At 39.8% G+C, this 24969-nt stretch overlaps 1 protein-coding gene across 4 annotated transcripts in view; it reads left to right on the forward strand.

Moving 5' to 3' along the window:
* The window catches only part of znf462 (zinc finger protein 462), a 45564-nt gene that overhangs the window by 18995 nt on the left and 1600 nt on the right, over positions 1–24969 (forward strand). Inside the window, exons 2-10 of one of the 4 annotated variants that reach the window (XM_018754475.1) lie at positions 2223–2446; positions 2815–8228; positions 12298–12435; positions 16091–16449; positions 17265–17383; positions 18351–18542; positions 19269–19518; positions 19830–19966; positions 22647–22870. In XM_018754475.1, coding sequence (XP_018609991.1) covers positions 2257–2446; positions 2815–8228; positions 12298–12435; positions 16091–16449; positions 17265–17383; positions 18351–18542; positions 19269–19518; positions 19830–19966; positions 22647–22870 — 7023 coding nt within the window. In that variant the 5' untranslated portion in view covers positions 2223–2256. Of the gene's footprint in view, positions 1–2222; positions 2447–2814; positions 8229–12297; positions 12436–16090; positions 16450–17152; positions 17234–17264; positions 17384–18350; positions 18543–19268; positions 19519–19829; positions 19967–22646; positions 22871–24969 lie in introns of those variants that run through there. The other 3 variants (XM_018754491.1, XM_018754483.1, XM_018754497.1) reach the window with 3 other exon arrangements.

Raw genomic sequence — 24969 nt, forward strand, 5'->3', positions numbered from 1 at the left:
GCTGTGCAATGAGTTTTGCTTTTTCTCTTCCAACTCCATGCTTTCTTGGTTTTATTTTGTGCTTTCTTTAGGTTAAACAGAATCAGCAGTCTGCAGTTCCCCAGATGGGCTTTGTAAACGAGATTGTGTCAGTAAAGGTTTTTTATTCAGCACACGGTTTCAGAAAGTGATGTTTCAACATAAAAGAGGAAGGATGGACCAACGCCAGATAATATAAACAGTATCGCTTTCTCATTGCATGACATGGTGGACCAATGGTTAAGGACAAAAACCTCTGTAGTCCTAATCAGCTTAATACAGGCTTATTCAAAGGCCCTCTTTCAGACAGAGCAGCTGCTGCAGGCAAGTTTGAGTTGAGGGTGTGACTGCTGGCAGGGCTTGCTGATGCAGAGAGACCGGTTGGTGATTAACAAATGCCAGTAGACTTTGGAATCTGGGGAGCCGAGTCAGATGGCTTTGTCCTCTGTATTCGGAGGAAGGTCTCCCAGGTGGCTGGGCCATGCTTCCCTCCCCTTATCCCACCCCACCCCACTCCGTTCATCCCAAGGCTGCAGATGTTTTTGGAGCTATGAAAAAGGAACTTTAAACATGCTTTGCATTTTAACAGGTTAGCTTAACAGGTTACTTGGAAGTTTCCATTCTTTTTTTCCATGATTCCCTTGGAGGAACAGGTATCTTTCTTATCCCATTTGTGATTTTTTTTTTTTTTTTTTTTAAGGATAAGATTTCAACAGTATTGTTACAAGATTTGAAGAAAAAAAAACGGGCTGTCAAGCACAAAGTCTGCTAGGCTGTTCGGGGGGAGAAGATGGGTACATCTGGCAGATAGATTTCTGTCAACAGCTCTCTAGTGACTGGGCTGTCTGTGAGGAGGATCTGTGAGTCCATGTTGTGCGTTGGCTGAGCACCTTAGAAAATGTCTCTGGCTCTTAAAATGGCTGCCCCTGGAGCTGACAGGATCCATGCAGCTCAGCGCCTTTCAGAATCCTGGGGAGTTGATGAAAATATGACAAATCCTACATGGCTTTGCTCAGAGGGAACAACTGCTGGAGAATGTTTTTTTCCCCTCCCTTGCTATTGTTGACTAGCAAGACAGCGAGGTTCGATCAGTTACTGGACAGCACAGTGAAGCCTGTTGAGAGGACCTATAAAGTGTTAAAGATCAGGGTGGGGCAATTGTGTCACTGTAACCTGACCCAGATACGCAGTAGCTGCGCTGACTCCTCTAGGACACTGGCAGTGCCTGTTCTGGGTTTATATGGATGACTGCCATTACGGTTTCAGCTCTGCAGTGTACAAGCAAGTTCCAGCCTTGGTTGGACTCAACTTTTGGACCCCCTAAAATAAATGTCACGATAAGGAACCAGAAAACTGATCTGTTTGTTTTTTTGTGGTACATTTTCATTTCAGAAATGTTGACAGTATCATTGACTATGTGCTGTTATTTAGTTTAACTGTTGGCCTATTTTGCCCTTTCTCTAATAAAACAGCTGTAAATCGTGTTTTGGTGTATAATCTAGCCAAGACTGATGGACCTGGCACAGCTATGAAAGGATGTGTTTGTAGTTTGTTGTAATCCTTTTTAACCATGGCTGATGTTGTTTCCTCAATGTTAGTCCACTATGTACCATACTTTATGAATTAAAACTAACTGTGTTTCTGTTGACAATAATGGATATAGATGCAAAAAGGCTGAAGCATAAGCCGCCACTACTATATCATGTCTTTTAAATCAGCTTAATTTACACACAACATTTTAATATCAATACCTATTGAAAATTGGTAGAAAAACAAGCCGGTTATTAAGCTTGTACTTTTAGAAAGAGAGAGGAAATGCAGCCTTAGACCATAGGACTAGGTTACATGGCCTTGAAGTGATGGACACATAACGCGGTATATTTTCTTGGCAACTTTAATGTAGTGAGAATCTTTCATTTCTACAGATTCAATCTTATTTTGGAAAGCTTGATGCAATTGGATGGACTCGTCTGTAAATTCAGAATTATACTAGGCCTTCAAGCTGCGGCTTATCCCACTGTAATAAAAAAAATAGAACAAATCAACCTATAATCCTTCCTCACCATTGTTTTACTGTACCATTCCAAGAACAAAGATCTTCCACATGCAGCATTTCACTCCCCCGTTAAATCCCTCAAAGTTTGCCATTTGCACATTTCAAGAAGTTAAATTGATTTTTTAGATTTCTTTGTTCTTTTCTTCAGCAGGTATTCTGGATTTTTCAGGGAGTCCTTGGTGATGGAGGTGCTACAGTGCGATGGTTGTGACTTCCGGGCAGAATCATATGATGACCTAAAGGCACACATTCAGGATGTCCACACAGCTTTCCTGCAGCCCACAGCAGTCAGTGATTCTTTCAGCCACATGGAAGATGAAGAGGATCTTGCTCCTTTAAACTGTGAATATGGATCACCCAGTGAACAATCAGGTAGTCAACAGCAAGAAGACTGAAAAGTATTGCATCCGTTCTTTTTTGTTCTTGTGTCTTTAAAGCCCGTAATATTAACCATATTTTGAGGTCCTTATAGGCAAACAGGAGATTTGTGGAGCTTCTGAAAACCTTTGAAAAAATCATATTGTGCTTTTAATTATCTCCTGCCATTGGTACATGTATAAAAACCTTATGGACTGATACAGTTTCATTATTATTTGACAAACTTTAAACTAAGTCATTATTAATCTGACCAATTGCCTAATTTTTGAGTTCATATTTCATGTCATAGAGTACAGTAAAGAAATGTCCTGAAAGTTATTTTATTGTACTTATAGTGATTTTTTTTCTTTTTGTTTCATTAGGCCAACATTCCTTTGACTCTGGGCACTTTTCAGACTCAAACCAAATTAAATACACTCTATCAGCAAATATGCTGACCAAGCCTGCAAACCATTTTTTCCAGTGCAAGTTCTGTGTTCGCTATTTCAGATCAAAGGCTCTCCTAAATGAACATACCAGGAAAGTGCATGGCATCTTAGGTGGTACTTCACTTAGTGATAGATGTTCACCTGGCTCCCAGACTTCCAAGCAGTCAAATTACAGAATCCCTATGCACGATGGTTTTGGAAAAGTGTTTTCTTGCCAGTATTGCACGTATAAATCTCCACGTCGAGCCAGGATTCTAAAACACCAGAAGATGTATCACAAAGGCAGCATGCTCAGCTCTTCAGCATCTCCACCTGAGAATGTTACAGAGTCTTGCTCTAGTGAAATGCCATCTGAAGAACTCTGCAGTGACCTACCTGGGGAAGTGGTTGACCGTAGTGTTTTGGAATCAATGGTTAAACCTTTGACAAAGTCCCGTGGAAACTTTTCCTGTGAATGGTGTTCTTACCAAACCTTCCGTCGAGAACGGTGGTGCGATCACATGATGAAGAAACATCGCAATATGGTGAAAATAATGTCAGCAGTTCACCAGCATCAAGAGGAAGGGGAAAGTGCTGGTTCCTTAAGGTCTGACTCACCATCCTCACCTAGAAGCACCACCAATTCCAACATCTTATCAGATAGCCTAAATGGAAATGAAAATTCTTCAGTGAACAGAGGAGCTTCTGGAAATACTGTACTCAATCTCACTTCTGGGCAAACCAACAAAATTTCATGTTATCAGTATTCACAGGCTAAATCTAAAGTACCAAACAGTACAGCATCATCAGTTTTATCTGAAAGATCAACATTTGTAATGTCAGACATATCAAATTCTGATATGGACATAGACACAAACATCACAGTAAATGATTCCCAAAGTAGCTCAGATGATGAACTTGTGGACTTGGATGATGCAAATACCACAAGCTCTGTACTGAATGAAGATTCTGCAAAACTCCTTCTGTCTGAAGAAGATAATAAAATGCTGGAAACAAAAGGAATACCATTCAGGAGGTATATGAACAGGTTCCAGTGTCCTTTTTGTTCATTTCTCACCATGCATCGGCGGAGCATATCTCGTCACATTGAAAACATACACTTATCTGGCAAGACAACTGTGTACAAATGTGACGAATGCCCATTCATTTGCACAAGTCTTCTCAAATTAGGTACTCACAAGCAATTTCACATAGAAGGATCACCAGACTGGGACCATGTAGACTTACAAAATGAAAGCCCTGATGTTCAACAAGAAGTATCAGAACCAGTTAATGGAGAAAGTGTCATCACAAAAATTAATGGCAAAAACACGGGAAATGAAGTCAACCAACAGAATCCTCACCGGTGCACTCTCTGCACATTTTCCACAACTACACTGAAAGGCCTCCGTGTCCACCAACAACACAAGCACTCTTATTGTGACAACATGCACACATCAAATCTTGAAGCATCATTGAATGAGCAGCAGGACTCTGAATCAGAAACAAACAACTCTTCAAACTTTGTACAAAAAACTCAGACATCAATTTTAGGATTTTCATCCAAAAAGCACTCAGTAAACAAAAGTGCAAGGAAGTCCATTAATGATCTTCCTTTGGATCTTTCACCAGCTAAGAAAAGGACAAGAATAGATGAAATTGCCAATAACCTTCAAAGCAGGATCTGTCAAAGCAAGCAGCTAGAGGACACAGTAATCAACTTGGAGGAAATTTATGATGGTGAAGAGGAGGATGAGAACAATGCTGAAACAGGTGTGTGTGAAGGGACAGAAAGTGCTCAAACTGAACAGGGAAACCACTACCAAAAGCAAAAAATATATATGAATGAATCGGTGGATTCTCAAAGGGACAGCATAATGGCACCAAGGAAACACAGCCTTCAGTCAAAATTTAGTTCAAGACACATTCCAGCCCAAGTTATTATCTCAGATGATGAGGAAAATGAGAATGATATTGGTGTTTCTACAGAATCAAAAACTCTTCAAGACAGAGGTAGCCAAGACAGCAGAGATGCTTTCCAGGATAATCTTGATTACAGTGAAGATGCTGGAATGCTGTTTTACTGCAAACACTGTGAATACCATAACAAGTCTGCCCGCAGTGTGAGCACTCATTATCAGAGAATGCACCCATATATTAAGTTTAGCTTTAGGTATATTCTTGATCCAGAGGATCAAAGTGCTGTCTTCCGTTGCTTGGAATGCTATGTTGAATACACAAACTTTGATGAACTTAATCAACACTACATGGATCATCACCCTGAGGCCATAAATGTTCTCAACTTCAATCAGTCTGATTTAGTGTACAGGTGCCGTTTTTGCTCATATACCAGTCCGAATGTTCGGAGCTTGATGCCTCATTACCAAAGAATGCATCCAACAGTGAAAATAAATAATGCCATGATCTTCTCCAGTTATGTGGTTGAACAGTCTCAGAAAGGTGCTGAATCACAAACTCTGAGAGAAATTTTAAACTCGGGCCCCAAAAGCTTTTGTACTTCAACCAGTGTATATACGTCATCAGTCCAATCTAGTCCTGTTCACAGAAGCCTCTCAAAGATGCAGGAGTCGAACACAGAAGCAGAAGGTCTTAAAGAAACAATGGATAACAGTATTGTGGTCTATGACTGTGACATCTGCTCTTTTGCTAGTCCTAATGTGCACTCTGTATTAGTTCACTATCAAAAGAAGCACCCAGAGCAAAAAGCTTCTTACTTCCGTATTCAAAAAACCATGAGGCTGATCTCCATGGATAGGTGTCAGACTTCAACTAATAAATCTTATGGTCTAAATGTACCTAATATCTCAAAGAACTCAAGTCTGGTTCCTTTTGAAGTCGATGAAGAAATTTACTACTGCAAACACTGTGTCTACAGCAACCGCTCTGTGGTGGGTGTTCTCGTACATTACCAAAAGAGGCATCCGGAAATAAAAGTGACTGCCAAATATATCAAGCATGCCCCTCCTTCCCCTGGCTTAATGAAACTCATGGACGAGTTACAAATTGCACCACCGAAGCAGTTTTTAAACCAGTTCAGCAATGGAATAGATGTGTCCAGTGCTTCCTACCCTGGTCCTGGAGGAGACAAAGGGGAGGTAGAAATGCTTTTCTTCTGCCAACATTGTGACTATGGAAACCGCACAGTTAAAGGTGTGTTGATTCACTATCAAAAAAAGCACAAAGATGTAAAAGCCAATGCTGACTTGGTTCGCAAGCATACTGCTGTTGTCCGAAGCCAGCGAGAACGGGCTCAAATGGTTCAGTCTGGAAACATGTCTGGAATACCCTCTACATATGATTTGGACAAAACTAAGGCACTTCGATCCTTAAAATGCAGACACTGTTCTTACACCTCTCCATATGTGTATGCTTTGAAGAAGCATCTTAAGAAGGATCACCCTACTGTCAAGGCCACAGCTATGACCATTTTACACTGGGCTTATGAAGATGGCATTTTAGAGGCTGGATATCACTGTGAATGGTGCATCTATTCCCATGCTGAACCAAGCGGGCTGCTTATGCATTACCAAAGACGTCACCCAGAGCACAACGTTGACTATACATATATGGCCAGCAAGTTGTGGGCTGGTCCAAATGCTACTTCCTCCCAGCAAGTGGAAAATTTGGACTCTAAACTCTACCAGTGCAGAGATTGTGCCTTTGAGGCTTGTTCCATCTGGGATATCACTAACCACTACCAAGCTGTGCATCCCTGGGTCATCAAAGGAAATGATTCTGTGCTCCTGGACATTATAAGAGGTAACCAAACAGCAGAGCAAATGAGGAGTCCTACTGACAAAGGGCCAGTCACTGGATCCAGTCCATATAACAACAATCATCTTGTGCATGATGAGGAGTCATTCGACATTACAGGACAGTCTGCAGAAGTTGTCCCTCAGCTGTCCTTTGCCAGTACTTCCATTTCAAATAATCCATACCAATGCACTGTTTGTCTTTCTGAATATAACAGCCTTCATGGACTGTTAACTCACTATGGCAAAAAACACCCAGGCATGAAAGTCAAGGCTGCTGACTTTGCACAAGAAGCAGACATCAATCCTGGTTCAGTTTATAAGTGTCGGCATTGTCCATACGTGAATTCTCGGATACATGGTGTGCTTACTCACTACCAAAAGAGGCATCCACTGGTCAAAGTTACTGCTGAGGATTTTGCTGATGACATTGAGCAAGTTATTGATATTAATGAAGGGGAAGAGAAGTCCAAATCTCAGAGACAAGGATATGGTGCTTACAGGTGCAAGATGTGTCCCTACACTCACGGAACTTTAGAAAAACTGAAAATTCATTATGAAAAGTATCACAATCAGCCAGCTTCAGATATGTTTGCCCCTTCCCTTGTAAATATCAATAAAGATGATACTGTTGCTGAGTGCAGCAGCACCAGTGTAGATGAAGTACAAGACATTACTGACTTTCAGCTGGCACTTGCTGAATTTCCCATTGACAAAGGAGAAAAACATGCTGTGTTCAAGTGTCAGCTTTGCAAATACTTCTGCTCCACTAGGAAAGGTATTGCTCGCCATTATCGCATCAAACACAATAATGTTCGGGCTCAGCCTGAAGGAAAGAACAATGTCTTCAAGTGTGCGCTCTGTTCCTACACAAATCCTATTCGTAAAGGTTTGGCAGCACACTACCAGAAGCGACATGACATTGATGCATACTATACACATTGCTTGGCAGCCTCTAAAACCTTTGGTGAAAAGCCAAACAAAGTGGTGGTACCTGTTTCCTCTCAGGCCAGTGGACCTATACTGAGTGAGGAGCTGAGACTGGCTGTGGAAAGGAGGAAATGTTCTATTTGTACTTTCCAAACATTCAGCAAGAAGAGCATTATCTCACATTACATTAAGAGACATCCTGGGGTATTTCCTAAAAGACAGCACTCCAGCAAGCTTGGGCGCTACTTTACTGTAGTCTTTGCCCAGGAGCCAGAGAAACAAATTCCTGTGGAGAAGGAGAACCATACTGAGGAGAAGTTGGAGGAAGAGGTGGAGGGGGATATGGAATGGCTGCCATTCAAGTGTTTAAAATGTTTCAAGCTGTCTTTCAACACAGCAGAACTGCTCTGCATGCACTACACAGACTATCACAGCCAGAAATTCAAGCGGGACTTCACCACCCTTCTTGGTCCTACACAGGAGGAGGGGACAGAATGCTATGAATGTTCCCACTGTGAGCTCAAATTCCTTGCCCTTCAAGAACTCAGCACCCATCTGACTAATCACAATGAAGAGTTCCAGAAGAGGGTCATACGAGAGGAGAGAATAAGGCAGCTTTTAAGTAAGCCTAATGCACCAGAGCACCTAGAGGCCAAGGTGGAGAAGGTTGGTGTTTTTAAAAAATTACACAATTTCTGTATTCATTGTTGCACACTATTAGCATTCCACATATGTATATCATATGCAGATTGCATTTTGTCATTAGCACTTTAGATTGTTGTTTGGAGTTGCAGATACAACTCCTATCATTTAGCTTTGTGGGGGGCAGCAATGTGTGTTGTGTTCTCTTACTCAAAGTACAAATAAAAAAGTAACTTTTAAGAAAGTGAAATAGTGAACAAAAGATGAAAATACTAATGCAATACTCTAACCTTCTCCTTTGCAAAAAATGCTTAGCTAAAAGTGCACTTCATAAAATGTGCCAAGTCACAATTTGGTCATTTTATATAATGCCTGAAACCCTGAACTGTAAAATCTGAATTTTAGTTTTTATAAAATCTCACTTATCAGCAATACACTGGAATTCAAAAATAAAAAAAAAAATAACAAATTATCTGAAAAGTGGGGGGCACGGTGGCACAATGGGTTGGACCGGGTCCTGCTCTCCAGTGGGTCTAGGGTTCGAGTCCCGCTTGGGGTGCCTTGCGACGGACTGGCATCCCGTCCTGGGTGTGTCCCCTCCCCCTCCAGCCTTACGCCCTGTGTTGCTGGGTTAGGCTCTGTCTCCCCGCAACCCTGTATGGGACAAGCGGTTCAGAAAGTGTGTGTGTGTATCTGAAAAGTATACAAATTTTTTTGCAAGCAAGCCACTTTGCATATTTCCCTATAAAAATTTTTTATTTCTTAACAAATAATGTTTCCTTAGCTGGGAAGTTACCTAGTAACTCCACAAATAATTCTTAATGACTAATTTCCACATAGAGTTCAGGAGCTACCAAGTTGATCACAGCAAGGATTGTTATTGGCGTGTAGAGACAGTTGCAGTATGCTCACATCAGCATTAGGGCAAGTGTGCTAAAAGGAAGATCATCTAACCTTGCTATGATTAAGCAATGAGAAAATTTGCCAGTGTTAATTTAATTGTTCAATGAGTCAATGTTACCTACTGTATATGAGTCTGCAGCATTGTAATTTAAGGAGCAAACCAGATGATTTTTATTATGTCCATCTTGATGAAATGACACCATGAGTATTTATATGTACTAACTAGAAATAAAATGTGCTCATTCCAGATAAAATACAGCATGGTTCTGTTAAGATATTATTTGGCAAAACTCATTTATCCAAAGGGACTAACAGTGTTAACAACCACATACGTAAGGTGCTATGTAAGAATTACTGTGTTAGTAAGATTGAAAATCTATTACATTTATATTGGAATCCCTGTGAACTTAGCAAGGTAAAAGGTAACTCATTAAGCCTGTTCCACACCAGAAAGAAGGGAGGACAATGGTTTAGTAGGCCTACAGAAAGAAAACATTCACCATCAGCTGAATAATCCAATTCATTAGTAAAAGTGGTTTCATCTTCTATTCCTACATTTTATTCAGTTTAAATTTACGTTTCTTTGACAATGGTACATTCCTTAATGCTACAAATAAGTCATTACAGTATCATAATCGTCAGTGATCAATGGGACTCCAAGTAAAAATTTACCATTTTTATCCGATAACCTTGAAATATAAAAACTGTAATACTTAACACAAAACATATATTTTATAATAATAATGCATGTGAACATCATTTCAGTACAGTTCACTTCAGTTTACATCTGCTTGTCTTGATAGGGGTTGCAGTATAGCAAGCTGAACATATAAACATTTTAAGCAGAAATTAACATTTTCTGGATAAATTATTGCATATATTTAACTGCATAGTCTTAATAGTCTTAATATTCAGTTTGTGTTAAGACAAAGATAAAACAGCAAATCCAAACAAGCTCCCAGAAAGTATTTTTCTGGTAAATACATAGTATTGTGAGATATGTCTCCTTAGTCCTGTGTTTAGTACACTGCAGTTGAGTCAGAAAAGCAGATAATTTGCTCACATTAAATAGCTTGGCTACTTGGGACCTCCTAGGTTTATGTAAAGTAAATAAAATGATGGAAGAGCAAATTATTCTCAAAAAATAAAACATATTTTGGTGATCTTTTAAGTCCCCTCCCATCTTTGTCTTTACTCTACAGTGCAGTTGACCTATTAAAAAGATTTTGCATTGTCAAATTAAATTACTACTTTAGTTATAGAAAATTATAAACACCTTAACCTTTTCTAGAGTTTGTTTATTTATTCAAAAATACATTTATAATATTTTACTTTAAGAGGGGGGCATGGTGGCGAACCGGGTTTTGAGCGGGTCCTGCTCCCTGGCAGGTCTGGGGTTTGAGTCCCGCTTGGGGTGCCTTGCGACGCATTGGCATCCCGTCCAGGGTGTGTGTCCCCGCCCTCCAGCCTTACGCCTTGTGTTGCCGGGTTAGGCTCCGGTTTGCTGCAACCCTGCTTGGGACAAGCAGTTTCTGTGTGTGTGTGTGTGTGTGTGTGTGTGTGTGTGTGTGTGTGTGTGTGTGTGTATTTTACTTTGTGATCCATTTCATGGATAGTCTGTCTCTACAAATTCATCACTTTTAGCACAGTGTTACCCTCGTGGGCTTTTGCTATAGCTGTATGCTGGTAGCTTTCCCCACAAATGTAATTGATCAGTAATTTGCTGATTAATTAATTCAACATTGTACAGTGTACCAGGCTAATACTGAAAGAGGGAAAAGATTCTCCCAAAAGTAACATTTAACACGGGCCTGAGGCTGGAAATTCTCTGTAAATAAAGTATGGATTCCAAGCCACTCGTTTAAAATTTTGCCTGATTTTGGCCATCACTGTTTGTTGTACAAATTGGAATACTTTTGAAAAAGCAAAATGTCTAGACATTAAGTAGTTATGGAACATGAGGAGAGGATAGGTAGACATCATAGTTTTACTTTTTTTCTCACATTGTATTCCACAGTCTATCAGATGAATTACTACACTAAAGGAAAAAGTATTTTTTTTTAAAAATTTTCAAAAAAAGCCAAGGGGTGAGTTCTGGTTGGGTGTTAGAAACACATGTAAATCTAACAATACTGTTGACATTTAAAATCCACCTTTTCCTTCTCACTTTTTTAGAAATGAAGTCCTCAAATTGGGTTAATGGGCCACACCTGGTGCTCATTTCTTCTTAATGAGCCTTTACCAGGTGCAGTCATCAGTGTAAGAGAAGATGTATGGCTTCCAGCTTGAGAGAGAGAGAGAGAGAGAGAGAGAGAGCGAGCGAGCGAGCGAGCGAGCGAGTGCTCGCTCGCTCGCTTGTTCGTTCGTTCGTTCGTTCGCTCGAACAAACAAACAAACAAACAAACAAACCTGAAGTTTCTCTAAAAATGACTGGCTGAGGCCTGCTATACCATAAGCAAAGTGACCTAGTGTAAGTCACCTTGGTGAATAAGGTGTGTGGGCTGATAACACTACATAGAGTTTGTTGGAAGTTTCTTTGGAGAAAAGCATCTGCTAAATAAATAAATGTAAAAAAGTTAAAATTTATTGATTTGGTGGCTGGATATGAGACTTAAAATCTTATATATGTACCCCATCAGGATGAGTGGAGAGAATATGGTATGACTTTTCAGAACCGGTAAAATTGGCAATATTCATTTTACAAAGTAAAGAATTTCTTAAAAACAGTATTTATAATAATATTTCAATTTACAATGTCCTCAAATGGACACACCAAATTTTGCTATTCACTTCAGTGTCATATCCTCTGGTATGCTGTTATTAGAATTTGTAAGTTTTATGACAGTGGCATTACTTAAATTTTTGTGGTCAAAGTCTGCGGTAGGTTAATTTTTGTATTATCACATATTAACATTAACTAGCTTGTGCTACAGGGAAAGCACTGATATTGTTTAATAAATTTATCTTTTGCATTATAAAACTCTGGTAAAGCAACTTAGTTTCATGTATTTATAAGGTTAGATGCTTTTCATTATATATTCAGGTTAAACACCTTGGTCGAGGGTACTAAAAGAGGACCTTACTTGGCATTTAAACTAGAAAACTTCAAGTCACCTTTTTCTAAAACATATTGTACCCTAAACAAAGACATTCCACAAAATCCCCCTTTTTTTCCTCTTTATTCCCATAGATCAACAATGAATCACACAAAGTCCCGATTGGCTACAGGTGTAACTTCTGTGTAGAGGTTCACCCGACTTTGAGAGCCATTTGCAATCACCTGAGGAAGCATGTTCAGTATGGAGAGGTCAAGGCAGGGCACATGAAGGTAAGCTTGGGACTGAGCTGACGTAAGATCTGTTTACCACGGTTGGTGAGACATGATGCCCTGTGGATTTAATGCGAGTACCCTTTATAACTTCTGGTGTCACAGCAGGCGGGCAGTTTTGGATGACCTTTCAAAATGCAAGTGGATTTCTGTGACACAAATTTGAGTTACTAAGATAAGACATGAAGCTTATATTTTGTCACCATTTTCCAAAACGATTTCATTACTCAATGGCTGTGTTGTACAACTGCCTACTCTTTTTTTTTTTTTTTTTTTTTTTTTTTTTTTTTTTTTGTCGATTGACTCCTGATAACTGTGATGGGTTCTGTAGCTCTCCATTTGTCAAGTTGACTTCTCTTAATATATTGCAAGCTTTGGTGGCCTGCACTTGGCTTCTCTTTGAAGGGTGCCTGTCTGTATCTGAGTTTTTCTGGTTGCTTGGATTAGTAAGCCACAAATAACAATGAACTAAAAGCATAGAAAGTGAATTACATCACAGCAATATTGGTTTAATTGAAATTTATTTCTGTAACCAAGCTCAACTCTAATATTGCTTTCTTGGATTTCTCACTTCCCTTTTTCTTACATCAGAGAATGAACTAAGCCACTATCCCCCACTCTAGTTATAATCTGACTATTGACTGCAGGCTTTTAGAAATGCTCTCTGTGGAAAGGTCTGTTTTATAGAGGCTGGTATTCTTTTCTAAGGTTTGTTTATGGCAAAAGGGGCCCTACTCTGTCATCCATTAAGTTCTCTTGAGAGAAAGAGTGAGGTAGTCCTTATGTATGGGAGGAAAAAACCATAGCTTTGGGGGCAGTGGGTTACCATTTCAGCATTAGTATTCCACTGAGGGGGCCAGGGGCCAGACACAGAGATGCTGGCCAAAGCAGTTAGTGTGTCAGCTGAAATGGAAGCTAGTATTTGTGGAATGCAAGCCTGTTCTCGTAGACAGAGACAGGAGTTTTATACAGTCATTTGCTGATCTTCACTGGTTTTGTTTGTATGTATTCTGAAAAGATAGAGGATTTTTGTCTTGTCTTCAGCATACAGAACTTCAAATGGATTAACTGACTGTTTATTTTGTTGCATGATGGTGCAGTGGGTAGCACTGGTGGCTCATGGATTTTGGTTGAAATCTAGCCGTCTGTGTAGATTTTTGTATGTTCTTATTGTGTTTGGGGGAGGTTTCGTCCAGGTTCTCTCTTTTCCTATTGCCAAACACATGTCTCTAGTGAACTGGTCACCAAGTGTATGTGTGAAATTGCCCTGCAATGGACTGGCGTCCTATCCAGGGTGTACTCTGGCTTAAGTCTCGTGCTTCCTGAGATAGGCTCCGGACAATGCCGAACTTGAGATTCGTGTTGTGTAAACAATGTATTATCTTGAGTTGTATGTTGCTTGGAGAGCAGTGTCTGCCAAATGAATATTAATGTAAATGATTTAAATGCAGAATTTCATTAGCCAGATGCATATCTGTTGTAGTTGTACAGAACTGAATGCACAACAAAATGGCTGCCATCTTTTTATGTCAGGTATCAAAATATACACACACACACACACACACACACACACACACACACACTCTGTCTGAACCGCTTGTCCCATACGGGGTCACAGGGAGCCGGAGCCTAACCCGGCTACACAGGGCGTAAAGCTGGAGGGGGAGGGGACACACCCAGGACGGGACGCCAGTCCATCGCAAGGCACCCCAAGCGGGACCCGAACCCCAGACCCACCAGAGAGCAGGACCCGGTCCAACCCACTGCACCACCGCGCTCCCCTGGTATCAAAATAATTGATTTAATTCAAATGAAGCCTATTTAACCACAGCCTGCCAGCAAATGAGTTGGACTGCTGTGATCTAGACTGGAAGTATGTGGTTGCTGTTAGGAATTCTTAGTCTTTTTTTAAAATTCTCTCAATTTCCAAGTGGGAGGTTGTGATATGTATGTATAAATATGCGCTTATTTGAGGAATTAAACCCTCAAAACTGACTACTCTAACTCTGGGAGCACTGCTAGGGTCAAAAATCAATTGGAACCTAATGCATTGGAATTTTCAAATTTTTCAACACTTCGTATTTCATTGCTCCTCATAGTGTGCATGCAAGCTTTCATCGTTCACTAGAGCATGTCAGTAATGCAATCTAGTACTGAGTACCAGCATGGTCACCTTCGAACCCCAGGTCAAAATACTAGCATTGCTGGAAAAGGTACAACTGCTGAGTGCTGATGGGGTCAAAGTCAATCCATAGCAATTTGTAACAGGCACTTGCACCAGGTTGACGAACATGTACATGCTGTTAACAACAAACAAAATCAGTGGACATGGATCATCTTTTTACGCAATTGCTAGAGTGTTTGGGATCACTTGTCCTGTTACAACATTCATTTTTTTTGTTCAGTTTCAGCTTTTTTGACAGATGCCCTCACGATTTGCTCAAGTATTCTCTAGTGCATTGTGGAATTCATGATCAACTCAGTTATAGCATTGTGAGTACAAAGGTGTCCGCTAAATAAAGCTGCCCAGGATTTGATGTAGCAAAGCTTCAAACTGTAATGCTCATGTTACCATGCTTCATAGGTGGTATGACATTCTTCAATTTGAAGGTAATTTTTGGTCTGTACTAAACGTGCTGTCTGGCATTGTGGCTAAATAATTCCACCGTTAGCTCGACTGTGCAAAATGCACTGTTCAAGAAGTTCATATTAACTTTGATCGTGCATGCATGTTCTCTTGAGTTCAAAATTGTTTTCCTTACTGACCACCTATGTAGACCATGTGTTCAACTTCTTTCTTACAGTTGATACATGCATATAGATAGTGATTTCAGAAAGATGCATGCAGATTCTTTGACTAGGGTTTCTTAGACTTGTTTTTTTGGAGCATCTTTTGATTAGTGTGTGGGCTGAATTTGGTGGGGCGGCCTGGTCTTGGTAGATTGCCAGTGATCTGGAATTTTCTCCATTTGTAGATAATCCATCATACTGTGGAATTATTTACTTGAAAATCCTTTGAAATTGCTTTGTAACCCCTCCCAGACACATGGGCATCAACAGTCCTTCGTCTGAGTGCCTCTGAGAGTTCTGTTGATCTTGGCATGATTGTGTTTCCACTCACCTATATAATTAAGACAAAACTATTGCACTTAGCTATATGTAAAGCTGGGATATTCAAACTACACCCCCCCCCCAATCATTTGCATCTGTTTTGGTGTACCTGATGCAAATTTTAATTCATCTGAGATGATAAAATAAGTGCAATTAATTATACTCGTTAAAACATTTAACAAGAGTAGCTTTCTATTACTTGTTTCATTTAACCATCTTAATGTACTGATTTAAATTAAATTCTGCTATCTATAATACTATGTCTGCAAATGTGTTAAAAAGGGAAAGTTTTCACAGGTCTACTTGATGGTGAATTTGTCCCAAGGCACAGTTTAAGGGTTTTTTTAATTGACTTTTTAATGTTATAATGCAGCGAGATACAAATAAGGCCTACTCTCACACTTGTAATTATCACTAATCCAGATCATAAATGTGTGTGAAGTTTGTCATTGTATTTGCAATACGTTGTGTAGGTTTTCATTGGCTGGTGGTCCTTAGCCAGTGAGACAAGAATTTTCACCAAGTCTTATTTTCCCTCTTTTAGCAGGAATTAATAGAAGACACTCTGACCATCCCAGGGGAGAGTGTGATGAACTTGAATGTGGCCAACGGGGCAGGCAAGGATCCAGGCCTTGTGGAGACAAGTATAGCAGTTGCTCCTGTCCATATCCCCTCTCCCAATGTGGCGGCAGCTCCTGTGGGCTCGGGTCAGGAACCTGGGGGAGTAGCAGAGGGAAGGCCGAGGCTTGGGAGTACTCACTCCTGCAGCCAATGTGGGCGCGTGTTCATGTCTACACAGGGCCTCCGCTCCCATGAGAGGAGCCACTCTGCCACAGCACTGTTCTCACGTGATGACAAGTACAGCTGCCAGTACTGCCAGTTTGCATCCCCCTTCAGGCACAAGTAAGACTACTCCTGCCTTCAGTCTTCTCTGTTGACCTTTGTCTTTGACTCCTTCCAAGTTGACCTTTAATCTTCTGTGGTGCTGTCTGACATTAGGATTATGTTTTGGTATCACTTTTAGTGGGACATCAGATGTGATGCCAGTCCACTGCAGAGTAGCCAAACATACACATTTGCTCATGCAGTATAGACAATCTTGAGTCACCAATTAACCTAAAATATATGTCTTTGGACTGTGGGAGGAAACTGGAGCACCCAGCAGAACCCACACAGACATTAGGAGAATATACATACTCCACACAGACTGGGCTCCATTTAAATCTACTGTACGTCCGAACAGCCCAGATACTGTGAGACAGCAACTCAACCTGCAGCGCCACTGTGCCATCCCTTCTTAACATTTTATATTTCCAAATGTTAATATAGCAAATGATTAAAAGACATGGAAGTTTGCCTTGTTCAACAGAAGCTCATTCATACAGTTCCTTCAGTTGAACTGTGCCATGTGCTCTAATACAAAATGGAGATGTCCTTATGCTTCCCAAGAGTGTGTGGTTAAACACACTTTTTCTCCAGAGAAAACCCTAATATAATGTGGAGCAGCTGGTAGAAATGCATAGCAGAATGTCTTGAGAGATAGCATCACTGCACATTGTCCATCAAGATATAATCCTTGGGGCTATTTCACTTTTGTTTTTAAAAGCCATCATCTGGGGCCATAGAGGTTGCTGTGTCATTGAGAAAGGCTTGCAACGGAGAAAAACTGCAAACAACTGCCTGTCTCTAATGCACATCAAATGGTTGTGTTGCTGCAGCTTGGATCGGCACATTCAGTCCCACCACGGTCACCACAAGCCTTTCCGCTGCAAGCTGTGCCCTTTCAAGTCTGCTTACCTGAGCCGACTGAAGAACCACCTGCACAAAACACATGGAGGTAAAGATGGTCCAAAGCCAAAAAACCTTTCTAAAATTAAAATTTGATTGTAGCAGTAGTATGTGACGGTCATTTAAAAATTTAGTTGCAATTTATGGATCCTTTCTAGTGTAGAAAGTTAGATTACATAGATGTTATATTACTGCCAAGTTTAGAAGTTCATTCAACAGTTGCATAAATTTCTATTGAGTTAAAGAAATTTTAATTATGCTTTTGTATTTCTTTGTGATGTTTAAGAACAGAACATGGCCTTGAACTTGGGTGGTTGGCTTGCTAGAATTTTGTTATGCTTGCAAATGTTTATACAAATGTGCTAAAATGACTTTTTTCCATATTGAGTAATCATGTGAATGTAGTTTGTTAATATGGAATGCATTTTGGTGTTTACAATGTCATTTTCTCAGTATCAGAACATTCATATTGGTTGTTTCCTGAAACTCAATGTCAGGGGTCCAGATAGCAAAGTAACTGTTCCCATTATTTATATTAAAAATTTGTTGGTTTTCAAGCCAACACAAATTCACTCAAATGACCCAGAATATACCTAATCATAAATAACATTATTCTAAGTTTTATAAAGAACCTTCTACTTATCAAAGTAGTATTTCTTGTTATTGCGGTTTCAGGGGTTGCTGTTGATGTAGCAAATTACTAAAATTGGGTGTGTTAAGAGATATTCTTCACAGTTCATACATTAGGAGATGTTTCACTTATGGACTGAAAAAGGTCAAGGTAACAATTGACAGTCTTTATAATGGGGTGAGACGTATATGCTCTTAAATCTTTCAGTAAGGGTCAAGGCACTGAGTTGAAACAGTGATTAATCAAAGATGTCTTTTATTTGCGTACAGAATGAGTTATGTCCCTGTTTTAGAATTTGCTTCGGCGTAAAAAATTTATCAGATTATTTTATATCTTTTTACAAAAGGCTAATACTGATTGATCAATTTCCCTGGTATTGTATTAGGTGAGAACACGTACAAATGCTTGTCCTGCCCCTTCTCCACGATGACCATCAGCCAACTAAAGGAGCACTCTCTAAAGGCTCATGGGGAGACCCTCACCCTTCCCAAACTTCGCGCTGCTACCCACGCTGCCCTCCGCAACACCAGACTAACCCAGAACAGTGACCAGCCTCTCCCTGTTCCTGAATCTCAGGGTAAATGCTTTTCATCAGAATTTCATTCAGAAGCAGTATTAGTAGGCCTTCAAAGCATTTTGGCTGTGAGGGTAAGGAATGGAGATGCATTTCTTATGCTACACAGAAGTCTTTCTGTAAAATCAGTCTTTTATTAAAGATAGAGATACTGGACATAGCTGTGTCTTTGAGACTTGGATTGTATTTAGGAAAATAGAATATACTCTTGACATGAAATTTAGGCAGCTTTTGCTGGTTTCACTTCATTTTGCATAATCTGCTTCAGTATGTCATGCTTTTTCCAGAGCAATTTACAATGGAGATACATTTATTCGTTTAGCAGATGCTTTTCTCCAAAGCAACTTACTGTTAAGGTAATTACAACTATTTACTCATTTATACAGCTGAGTAATTCAGGGTAAGTATTTTGCTCAAGGGTACTATAGCTGGTGGTGGGAATTAAACCTGCAACCTTTAGGTCCAAAGGCAGCAGCTCTAACCCCTATGCCACCAACTGCCCATAACCTTAACATTGTAAGTCACTTTGGAGAAAAGTGTCAGCTAAATGAATAAATATAAATGTACATAATGGATGAATATTACACATTAAAAAGACATTTAAAGTACTTCACATTTCAACTGTGGGTTAACGTATTCATAGCACAGAGGTGGCAAAAAGCTCAGTAGAGAATTGGGTTTTTTTTTTTTTTCTTTCTCTTTTCATGTGCCTCTTCCACCATCCTGCAGAACCTACATATTTGGAACTCCCAGATGTCCAGCAGCAGCTCAGTCACCATCAGCTGGGATCCCACAATCAGGCTACCTCCAGCCCACCTCTCTCATTGGGAATGGAGCCCCGGCTTGATGGGGTCCTCACTTGTGAGTTTTGCGACTTTAGCTCGGGATACATGCAAAGCCTGCGCAGGCATTACAGGGATCGCCATGGTGGCAAGAAGCTCTTCAAGTGCAAGGACTGCTCCTTTTTTACATGCCACAAGTGAGTGTCCTCTTCTTGAATGTTTACCTATTGCTTCTCCTGCTATTATTGTGTAGTTAATGAGCAGCCAGTTTTGTCCAAAGGAACTTAATTAGCTGTTTTACGTTATCAGTTTTCTTGTAACATGTGGAAGTCATGGATTTTGAGATTTTGCATTGCATTTTGGTTATGCTTAACTGGTTTTAATAAATTTTAAATGCATATTCTTTTGTAGATTACGCATCTGCTTATGACTCTGAAAGCTCATGTCCTCCTTTTGTCCCCCTGTACAATCCCAATGCCTTGGTCATGTTCCATATTCTGTGTTCTAGGTCAACGTTGATTGTACATGTGGAAGCTGGACACACCACGGTTCATGAGGACAATCCTCAAGAGCTGCACTGCCCGCTCTGCCCCTATCATACTGAACACAAGAGCAATATGATAGACCATATCGTCCTACACAGTGGTCAGTCCTTAGTCACAACCAGATAGAATATGAGTTCTGTATGCTAAGTCTGAGTTTGAAACAATTTTGTTTCTCATTTTGATGGATGGCTTTCTAAATTTTGCCAGATTATCTGATTTTGGAACACAATGTATAAAGGCATCTTTTAACAAGTGGCAGTAATGTAAACATTTCATGTAGCTGGCTAAGTCTTTGTTCTTACCCAGTCCCCACATATAAATTTTTAATAAACTTGCAGAACTCTTCCAGTTCAGTAATATTGTTTGACCTGCTTGTATAAACTGCATGTTTGTAATAGCCCCAAAGACTTTTATTTGTATTAATCTGGGGACTGTGAAAATCATTCCAAAATTCCCTGTAATCTGATTTTCAGGTATATTTTGGATCTGTCTTGCTGACATAGTCAGCTTCTTCATGGCTTAAATTTCTTCACTCAACCTTTTCATGATTTGTTTGTATTTAGTTTATAATTGAGTTTTTTTCCCCTCCCATACAAAATGTTTCCAGTTCTACTCCGTGACACAAGTCCAAAAGAAATTATATATCACATAACCTGCATTCGATGAAAAAAAGTGACACTTGAAAAGAAAACCTTGCATACTCTAAAAAATGGTGGTAGAGAGAGAGAGAGAGAGAGAGAGAGAGAGAGAGAGAGAGAGAGATTTTATATATAAAATATAGTTTATGTATCTGCCACCGGGGTGTCCGGTGGTGCAGCGGGTTTGGCCTGTGCCTGCTCTCTGGTGGGTCTGGGGTTTGAGTCCCACTCGTGATGCTTGTGGTGGACTGGCGTCCTGTCCTGGGTGTGTCCCCTCCCCCTCCAGCCTTGTGCCCCGTGTTGCCGGGTTAGGCTCTGGCTCGCCATGACCCCACTCGGGACAAGCGGTTTCTGTGCGTGCGTGCATGCGTGTGTGTACCATGTTTCTGAGTAGGCAAAGTTTTCTTTTCAAGTGCCACACCTTTTTCACCAAATGCAAGTTATGTGATTATGGCCAAAAAGTTTAGTCCAAGAGACATTTTACAAAGTTTTTGGTTTACCTATTTTCTGTACTTCGGACTTTTGTGTTGATTTCGTAGGAAACAATTCCTTCAGACAATGTTTTGACGTTGATCATTTTTGATTTAGTAAATGTATACTGGTGCACTCCTATGGACTCATTATGCAGTGTCACCTAAAACTGTCTGCAGGTGCAAAGTAGTGATAAACTTTGTGTTCTGCTTTATAGATCTGACCAGTTTATGAGCAGCCCTATCAAAGATTTATCTATCTCACTATGTCTTAATTATATTTCTGACAATTAAAATTAGAAGCAAAAAGCATATAGATTTTTTATAGCCCTTCACTTCCTTGTACAAGTCACGCCATTAAGTTGAAGTCAACTGCTTTCACAAATTCATGATTGTTAATAGTAGGTACCACATAATGAGAGCTTTTAAGAGTCTGTTTAAGGCCATAATTCATCATTAATGAATCCAATGGAAGTTTATTAAATCAATCATGTAATTGTGGATTAAAATTTGTGAAAAGATGTTTTTATTTACCATACAGATGTTGTTAAATTCTTTCCCCTTTGGGATTAAGTGACGTGCAGTGTCCAGACTGTTACGTAAAGCTGTATCCTAAACAAAGCTAGTTTGAGCACAAAGGGTAGATGTTCATAAGTAAACTTGGGGCAAGAAGCAAATATTAGCATCATCTTAGCCAATGATCCAGATGAAAAGTCTGTATAGATGGAATTTGCTGAGTTACCTTTATTCATTTAGCAGACGCTTTTCTCCAAAGCAACGTACATCTCATAGCACAGTTAGTTTGTTCATTTATTCTGAAAGATTACAATTACCTCTTTGTGATGTGGATTTTATTTGCCATACTTGGTTGTATGGATGTTCATATTTGAGTGACTTTGAGACTATTTAAATGATCATGACTTGTCCTCCTAGAAACCCATTTTTGGATTTTGTGGAAACATCCATTAATGGATTGATTGCATCTAACATAAATGAGAGCAGCCTGTCATTTTTCACAACCGCAGACACCCTAATGTATTGACCTATCGGACAGAATTGCACTGTGAATGTTTTCTGAGCTAACATTAAACTATAGTTTTCCCTCAGGCAAAACCAGTCTCAATCTCATACCCTTTGGTTTATCAGCCTTAGAATAAAATCTCAACAACCTGTTAAAAATAGCAGTTGCTATATTACACATGAAAATATTAGTGAGATTACCGTAGGGCAAATTAACTCTGCTGATTTGGCACTCATAGTAATACTGTTCATATTAGTATTTCACACCCAATTTGACACTTGTAGTAATACTATTCATATTTACAAATGTGTAATTGGTAAAAAAAAAAATCATTCTGAAGTACCTTTTGTTAGAGAGGGGATATAAAGGACATGTTAAAATGCTGTCAATATCACAATATTAAATTATGAACCATGTACTGGTTTTAAAAAGTATTTGGGCTTAATACAATTCCAGATATAATTAAAATTGATCATTGTCAAACACAAAAATGCAACATTCTGTAACAGCTGAGCTGTATGTTCCCCTCACCTTGTCAGTGCCCAGGTTAAACAAGTTTTTACACACAGCTTTAGAATGAACTATGAAAAATGCAAATCCCAGATTACCTCTCTCCTCACCTTCTTTCGTCTCCCTCCCTTGTTGCCCCAGATGAGCGGATAGTACCGCTGGAGGTCAGCCACTCTTCGCCGTCCTGCCACCTGCAGGGTGTGGTTTTCCGCTGTCACGAGTGCACCTTCAGCTGCTCCAACGATGAGGCCCTGCAGCTGCACGTGTGTGAGCATGGCGAGCGAAAGCCCTACACGTGTCAGTTGTGCTACTATGACAGCAGGCAGCGCCTGGACCTGGAGGCACACCTGCGAGACAAGCACAAGGTGCATTGCCTTAGTCACCCCACTTATGTCACCTGTCTGTCAGTCTCTCTTCTAACACCTTTCAGAATTTGCTTTAGAGTAGAAAAAGGATTGTTTCATTTGTTGGATTCAGACAAATTAACAAAAACTCAGAATTTTAGCAGAATATCTTAACTGTATGAAAATTATACAAACGTTTGTAGATCTGGAACAAATAGAATTTTAGGCTGGCTTTTTTTAAAACTTACCACAGCAACACCATTTAGAGGAAAATAAGATCAAATGACAATAATGTAGGATAATTATTAACACTAAGCAGAAACTTATTTTGTTAAAATAAAAAATGAGTTGTGAAAAAGTATACCTGCATGAAAAGCTGTTTCCCCTCCCAGCTTAATTGCATGTGTGGATATTAGATCTCCATTTCACCTATCCTGATAAAGGTTTTCTAATTTAACAAATCGAAATTAAAATCGTTCTTTGCACTCAACTATACAGAAGTCAAACAAAGTTGCCTGCTATGGGAAAGAAATAAGTACACCCCCTAGCTTCAATAGCTGGTGTTGCCCCCTTTGGCAAAAATAATTTCTTGTAGGGTTTTCTTGTTATTGTCAATAATTTTCATTTATTCATTTAGCTGATGCATTTCTCCAAAGCAACTTACAGCATTAGGGTATTTACAATTACAGTTGTATTTACAATTATTTACCCATTTATACATATACCCATTTGTAATTACTGGAGCAATTTAGGGCAAGTCCTTTGCTCAACGGTACTACAGCCAATGGTGGGAATCGAACCTTTGGGACCAAGGGCAGTAGTTCTTACTGCACTACCAGCTGTCCCTGTATTAGTGTCCTAAATAAACTTGGGAGAAATTTTTCACAGTTCTCTTTACATCATACCTTCAACTGTGTGGTGTTTAAGGGCTTTCTTGCATGTATTGCCTGCTTCAAGTCCCCCACAACATTTCTGTAGGGTTAAGATCTGGGCTTGGCTTGGCTGTTCCATAGCCCTCCATTTCTTTTACAGCCATTCTTTTATGGCTTTGCTTGAGTGCTTTGGTCAATAACTTGTTGCAAGGTCCACTTACAGTTCAGTTTCAGCTTTTTGACAGATGGCCTTACATTTTCCTCGAGTACTCTGATACAAGGTGGAATTCATGGTTGACTATGATGACCAGGCCTTGAGGCAGAAAAGCAGCCCCAAATCAAAATGCTTCACATTTGGTATATGGTTCTTCTGACGAAACTTAGCTTTGGTTTTCAGACATGATGTCTGAGGCCATACATGTCATCAAAGGAAAGACATCCTAGATACTGAAAAGGCACTTCCTGGAAGACCTTGAAGAGCTTGCTTATGGATAAACAAATTGTTCCATTGTGATATTGGTAGTGTTCTTGGTCTTTACCTTCTTGTTGGTGCTTTGATATTTTGGTTTCTTTCTTTTTATATCACCTTTATACTGCTTGTACACTTGTTTCATTTTCTTTAGATAGTGTAGAAATCATGTGGTTAGGAAGGTGGCGGAAGACTGTTTTGGGTTTTGACCCCTTTTTGTTTCCGGGTAAGAGTTAGTTGCTACACAACAAGGGTTAGTTTAGTTTGGCATTTTCTTTGTTTTTTGATTACCCTTTGTAATCTGTCACTTTTGTAAAATTTGCTTGTTGGCTCTCTTTTTGTATACTTTGACCGCCCTTTCACCAGAGCATTAAACCACACCCTCTTGTTTCTGCACCCTATTTGTTGTCTCGTCAATTGGCACAAAACCATTATACCCCTCTACACAACCTTGGGTAACAATACTACTTTTTTTTATGAATTTTACATTTATTTAATGGATACTTTTCTCCAAAGCAGCTTCTAATGAACTCTAGTGTTTTCAGCCCACACATCTTATCCACCAAGGTGACTTACACTGCTAGATACACTGTTTACAATGGGTCACTCATCCATATATCAATGGAACACACTCTCTGTGACACTTGCACACTATGGAACAGCATGACTTTGGACTGTGGGATGAAACAGGAGCCCACGAAGACATGGGGAGAACATGTGAACTCCACACAGACTGAGCAGGAATCAAACCCACATCCTTTTGCACCACCCAGGCGCTG

The sequence above is a fragment of the Scleropages formosus genome, chromosome 6 (genome assembly GCF_900964775.1).
Source record: "Scleropages formosus chromosome 6, fSclFor1.1, whole genome shotgun sequence".
In the NCBI taxonomy this organism is placed as follows: Eukaryota; Metazoa; Chordata; class Actinopteri; order Osteoglossiformes; family Osteoglossidae; genus Scleropages; species Scleropages formosus.